General features: G+C 41.2%; 1 protein-coding gene across 1 annotated transcript; it reads right to left on the bottom strand.

The window, feature by feature from the left end:
• Positions 1-241: 241 nt before the first annotated feature.
• On the bottom strand, positions 242-6,352 carry LOC109880344 (regulator of G-protein signaling 4-like). Its single transcript, XM_020472556.2, has 5 exons — positions 6,149-6,352; positions 3,980-4,048; positions 3,731-3,783; positions 3,218-3,381; positions 242-2,976 (listed from the first exon to the last, which is right to left on the bottom strand). The coding sequence occupies exons 1-5, from the start codon at positions 6,190-6,192 to the stop codon at positions 2,809-2,811; spliced, it is 498 nt and encodes a 165-aa protein (XP_020328145.1). The 5' UTR covers positions 6,193-6,352; the 3' UTR covers positions 242-2,808.
• Positions 6,353-6,679: the final 327 nt, after the last annotated feature.

Here is a 6,679-nt window from a genome sequence, read left to right as displayed (position 1 = left end):
AGACCTGTGTAGTCCTATCCAGACCTGTGTATGGGCGTGTCAGGTGTTTTGTGTTCATACACTTTCCTCTTTACCTCAGAGCTGCTATTTGGTGCAGGTCTCGCTTTCTCCTCCTCCCACACTATGTTTATACTCCCATGATGCTTTGCTCTCAGTGTGAAGTTCCACTAGGTGTGTACCTCAGTGTGTATTTACCTCAGTCGAGCACATTATCAGGTAACGCCTTGCTTTATCAACTGTGTTTTTGCTGGTTTTATTGGACAGATAGAGAACAGTAGAGGAGCTCCATTCAGATGACAGGGACTCTTCCAACCAGGGTTTCTGAAAGTTATGGGACATGTTCAGCCCCAACCTCACCAGAACATAAAGTAGACAGGTTTCTGAAAGTTATGGGACATGGACAGCCCCATCCTCACCAGAACATAAAGTAGACAGGTTTCTGAAAGTTATGGGACATGGACAGCCCCAACCTCACCAGAACATAAAGTAGACAGGTTTCTCATTACGGATACATTTCACTCTAGTTCAACATGCGATACATGTACATACATGTAATCCTGGACACATACATGTAATCCTGGTGCACATACATGTAATCCTGAGCACATACATGTAATCCTGAGCACATACATGACCTCCTAATCCTGGACACATACATGTAATCCTGGGCACATACATGACCTCCTAATCCTGGACACATACATGTAATCCTGGACACATACATGTAATCCTGGGCACATACATGACCTCCTAATCCTGGACACATACATGTAATCCTGGACACACATGTAATCCTGGGCACATACATGTAATCCTGGGCACATACATGTAATCCTGGACACATACATGTAATCCTGGTGCACATGTAATCCTGGTGCACATACATGTAATCCTGGTGCACATACATGTAATCCTGGACACATACATGTAATCCTGGGCACATACATGTAATCCTGGACACATACATGTAATCCTGGTGCACATACATGTAATCCTGGGCACATACATGTAATCCTGGACACATATATGTAATCCTGGACACATATATGTAATCCTGGACACATACATGTAATCCTGGTGCACATACATGTAATCCTGGGCACATACATGTAATCCTGGACACATATATGTAATCCTGGGCACATACATGTAATCCTGGACACATACATGTAATCCTGGGCACATACATGTAATCCTGGACACATATATGTAATCCTGGGCACATACATGTAATCCTGGGCACATACATGTAATCCTGGGCACATACATGTAATCCTGGACACATATATGTAATCCTGGGCACATACATGTAATCCTGGACACATATATGTAATCCTGGGCACATACATGTAATCCTGGGCACATACATGTAATCCTGGGCACATACATGTAATCCTGGACACATATATGTAATCCTGGTGCACATACATGTAATCCTGGACACATACATGTAATCCTGGACACATACATGTAATCCTGGGCACATACATGTAATCCTGAGCACATACATGACCTCCTAATCCTGGACACATACATGTAATCCTGGGCACATACATGACCTCCTAATCCTGGACACATACATGTAATCCTGGACACATACATGTAATCCTGGACACATACATGTAATCCTGGGCACATACATGACCTCCTAATCCTGGACACATACATGACCTCCTAATCCTGGACACATACATGTAATCCTGGACACACATGTAATCCTGGGCACATACATGTAATCCTGGGCACATACATGTAATCCTGGACACATACATGTAATCCTGGTGCACATGTAATCCTGGTGCACATACATGTAATCCTGGGCACATACATGTACTCCTGAGCACATACATGTAATCCTGGGCACATATATGTAATCCTGGGCACATACATGTTTCTCATACTAATACAGTTATAACTCCCTCTACAGAAGAGCATCTAGTAAGACGAGTTACTCAGTGAAATGTTAGATATTACTGTATATTACTGCACTGTTGAAGCGAGGAACACAAGCATTTCCCTACACCCGCAATACCATCTGATAAATATGTGTATGTGACTAATAACATCTGTTAAATATGGACCAATAACATATGTTAAATATGAACCAATACCATCTGTTAAATATGTGTATGTGACCAATAAAATCTGATAAATATGTGTATGTAACCAATAACATCTGATAAATATGTGTATGTGACCAATAACATCTGATAAATATGTGTATGTGACCAATAACATCTGATAAATATGTGTATGGACCAATAACATCTGATAAATATGTGTATGTGACCAATAACATCTGATAAATATGTGTATCTGACCAATAACATCTGATAAATATGTGTATGGACCAATAACATCTGATAAATATGTGTATGGACCAATAACATCTGATAAATATGTGTATGTGACCAATAACATCTGATAAATATGTGTATGGACCAATAACATCTGATAAATATGTGTATGTGACCAATAACATCTGATAAATATGTGTATGTAACCAATAACATCTGATAAATATGTGTATGTGACCAATAACATCTGATAAATATGTGTATGGACCAATTTGATTTGACTAGAATACTCGATCTCAGTTCTCAGTTCCTGTCAAAACACTTGATTAAGAACTACATGGACATATACCATATTTATGATAAACACAAACATCTTACAACTCACATATGAGTGTCTACTAAGACTTGAGAATACATATAAATTATATAAATTATAATGTAGTTATTAAACACAGCTTGTTATTATGTTGTTGTGTGGTCCTCCGGGGCAGCAGGTGGCGCTGTGGAATATCTAAGGAACCCTAAGGGCCTCCAGGCAGTGTGGGGAGCGCAGGAAGCGAGGATAAGAGTCTTTGGCCATCAGGTGGTAGACGTGTTGTTGGGCCTCGTGGAATGTGTCGCCTGCAGGCTCCTCCATCACTCGCAGTAGAGCCTCCCTGGTCTCAGCATCCAGGTTCACCTGGCAACAACACACACAATGTTCAGACAACGCCTGTACAACGTTCACTAGCATCCTGTCCAGGGGGTGTACTTTACATCGAGCTTCCTTATGCTACAGAAATATGAGAAATGGGGGGCTCTCGCCCCTCTGGACTGTTCTGGCTCAGACAAGGCTTACTTACTTTTACAACATTCACACAACATCTATACAACGTCTGTAAAATGCATATACAACATTTAGAGAACAACACTCCACCTACCTCCTGTGGTGAACCAGGGTTGATGTACTGGCAATACATAGACTGGGCCTTGGCCCCCTGCTGCCATGGGGGGGTAACCCTGTACTCCTCACAGGCCAACCAGAACTGCAGGTTCTCCTCACTGAACTCAGACTGCAGGAACCAGAGGAAAGCTTTCTGGCCAACTGGGAGGAGGAGGGGGGGGGCATTTCAACAAGTCAAACTATACATTGCCACGGAAACGTATCAGTGTAATTAGAGAGAGAGAAGAGAAGGAGGGAGAGAGAAAAGAGAAGAGGGAAAGATGAGAGTGGGGAGAGAGAAGGAGAGATAGGGAGGGAGAGAGAAGAGAGAGGGAGTGAAAAGAAGGAGAGAGAAGAGAGAGGGAGATAGGATAGAGAGAGAAGAAAGAGTGAGAAAGAGATGAGAGAAAGGGAGAGAAAGGGAAGAGAGATAGAAGAGAGGAAAAGAGAAGAGTGATAGAAGAGAGAGGGGGACAAAGAAGAGAGAGAGAAGAGATGGACTAGATCTTACTCTTGCTGTTGAGTAGAGACTCCAGATCCTGAAGAGTCCTGTCCTCATGGACCCTTTAGAAGAGTCATGAGGTTGTGGAGAGAAAGAGATTAGGGAGAAGCTCTGATGTCAGCTAAACAACCCACAGTTCCTGACGTAACTCAAGACTGCAGTAGCTCACTGGTGTAGACAGACAGACAGACAGACAGACGGACGGACGGACGGACGGACGGATGGACGGACGGACGGACAGACAGACAGACAGGTTACCTGTGTTTGTGATGTGTCCACTCCTGTTTGTCAGCCAGGTGACTCAACTTCACCCGCATCCCCTTTGCTCTGGAACACACACACACACACACACACACATTTAGTTTGTGCTCTATATCTAAAAATCTAATCACATCAACCTTCTGCTTCGACAATCACATCAACCTTCTGCTTCGACAAAACACATCAACCTCCTCCTTCAACAAAACACATCAACCTCCTCCTTCAACAAAATACATCAACCTTCTCCTTCAACAAAACACATCAACCTTCTCCTTCAACACAACACATCAACCTTCTGCTTCGACAAAACACATCAACCTCCTCCTTCAACAAAACACATCAACCTTCTCCTTCAACAAAACACATCAACCTTCTCCTTCAACAAAACACATCAACCTTCTCCTTCAACACAACACATCAACCTTCTCCTTCAACAAAACACATCAACCTTCTCCTTCAACAAAACACATCAACCATCTCCTTCAGCAAAACACACTGGTCTCTCTTTAGAAACTATGACGCATCCTCACACACTACACAATACATACTACACACTACACAATACATACTACACAATACGTACTACACAATACACACTACACAATACATACTACACACTACACAATACATACTACACAATACATACTACACAATACATACTACACAATACACAATACATACTACACAATACAGCCTCACACACTACACAATACATACTACACACTACACAATACATACTACACAATACACACTACACAATACATACTACACAATACATACTACATACTACTTACTACACAATACACAATACATACTACACAATACATACTACACAACACACAATACATACTACACACTACACAATACATAATACATACTACACACTACACAATACATTCTACACAATACATCCTCACACACTACACAATACATACTACACACTACACAATACACAATACATACTACACAATACATACTACACAATACATACTACACACTACACAATACATACTACACAATACATACTACACAATAAGCAATACATACTACACAATACACAATACATACTACACACTACACAATACATACTACACAATACATCCTCGTACACTACACAATACATACTACACACTACACAATACACAATACATACTACACAATACACAATACATACTACACAATACATACTACACAATACATACTACACATAACACAATACATACTACACAATACATACTACACAATACATACTACACAATACATACTACACAATAAACAATACATACTACACAATACATACTACACAATACATACTACACAATACATACTACACAATACATACTACACACTACATACTACACAATACATAATACATACTACACACTACACAATACATACTACACACTACATACTACACAATACATACTACATACTACACAATACATACTACACACTACATACTACATACCAGGGGAGGACGGCTCATAATAATGGCCGGAATGGAGTAAATGGACTGGCATCAAACCACGTGTTGATGTATTTGATACCATTCCACCAATTCTGCTCCAGTCTTTACCATGAGCCCTGGCCTCCCCAGTTATGGTGCCACCAACCTCCTGTGCTACACATTTCATACTACACACTACATACAGTACTACATACTACACACTACACACTACATACAGTACTACATACTACACACAACACACTACATACAGTACTACATACTACATACTACACACTACATACAGTACTACATACTACACACTACATACAGTACTACATACTTCCATACTCACTTCTCCAAGCATGACAAGGGAAGGGAGGACAGTCCTTTACACATTTCATACTACACACTACACACAGTACTACATACTACATACAGTACTACACACTACATACAGTACTACATACTTCCATACTCACTTCTCCAAGCATTTCTCCTTTACACATTTCATACTACACACTACATGCAGTACTACATACTACACACTACATACAGTACTACATACTACACACAACATACAGTACTACATACTTCCATACTCACTTCTCCAAGCATGACGAGGGAAGGGAGGACAGTCCCTTTACACATTTCATACTACACACTACATACAGTACTACATACTACATACTACATACAGTACTACATACTTCCATACTCACTTCTCCAAGCATGACGAGGGAAGGGAGGACAGTCCTTTACACATTTCAGCACGTGGGAAGGAAATGAATGAAACAAACAAAAAATGTGAAACCAGCTGTTGTATTCTGTTCTGTGCTCCTTCCTGTCCTGTTCTGTGCTCCTTCCTGTTCTGTGTCTGTGCACAAACTAACACCCTACAGTGTATCAGCCCCTTTAATATACCTGCTTATCACACATGTTAATCTACCACACATCTGAGAACAGAATGAGGGAGGAGGATGGATGGATGGATGGATGGGGGAGAGATGGAGGGTAATGTAAGAGAGGAGGTGTACGTGTGCACCGACAACACCTGGCCGTTAATGTACCGGAACCGTTAACACCGGGAAAAGAAGGACGGGCCAGCACACACAATGAGGTAATCAGGAGACAGTGTGTGTGTGTGTGTGTGTGTGTCAGAGATCGAATGGCCAGTCTGTCAGCATGTGTGTTCTCACTTCTCAGCCAACCAGTCAGTGTGATGGGAAAAGTCCATTCACCAGAGAGAGGGG

Source organism: Oncorhynchus kisutch, unplaced genomic scaffold (assembly GCF_002021735.2).
Source record: "Oncorhynchus kisutch isolate 150728-3 unplaced genomic scaffold, Okis_V2 Okis01b-Okis20b_hom, whole genome shotgun sequence".
In the NCBI taxonomy this organism is placed as follows: Eukaryota; Metazoa; Chordata; class Actinopteri; order Salmoniformes; family Salmonidae; genus Oncorhynchus; species Oncorhynchus kisutch.
This window is presented reverse-complemented; position numbering and strand designations above follow the sequence as displayed.

Coding starts and splice junctions, on each gene's coding strand:
- LOC109880344 (XM_020472556.2), bottom strand. CDS start 6,192: ATGTGTAAAGGACTGTCCTCCCTTCCCTCGTCATGCTTGGAGAA. Junction 3,382..3,730: donor GTCTCTACTCAACAGCAAGA/GTAAGATCTAGT, acceptor TCCTCCTCCCAG/TTGGCCAGAAAGCTTTCCTC. Junction 2,977..3,217: donor ACCCTGGTTCACCACAGGAG/GTAGGTGGAGTG, acceptor TGTTGTTGCCAG/GTGAACCTGGATGCTGAGAC.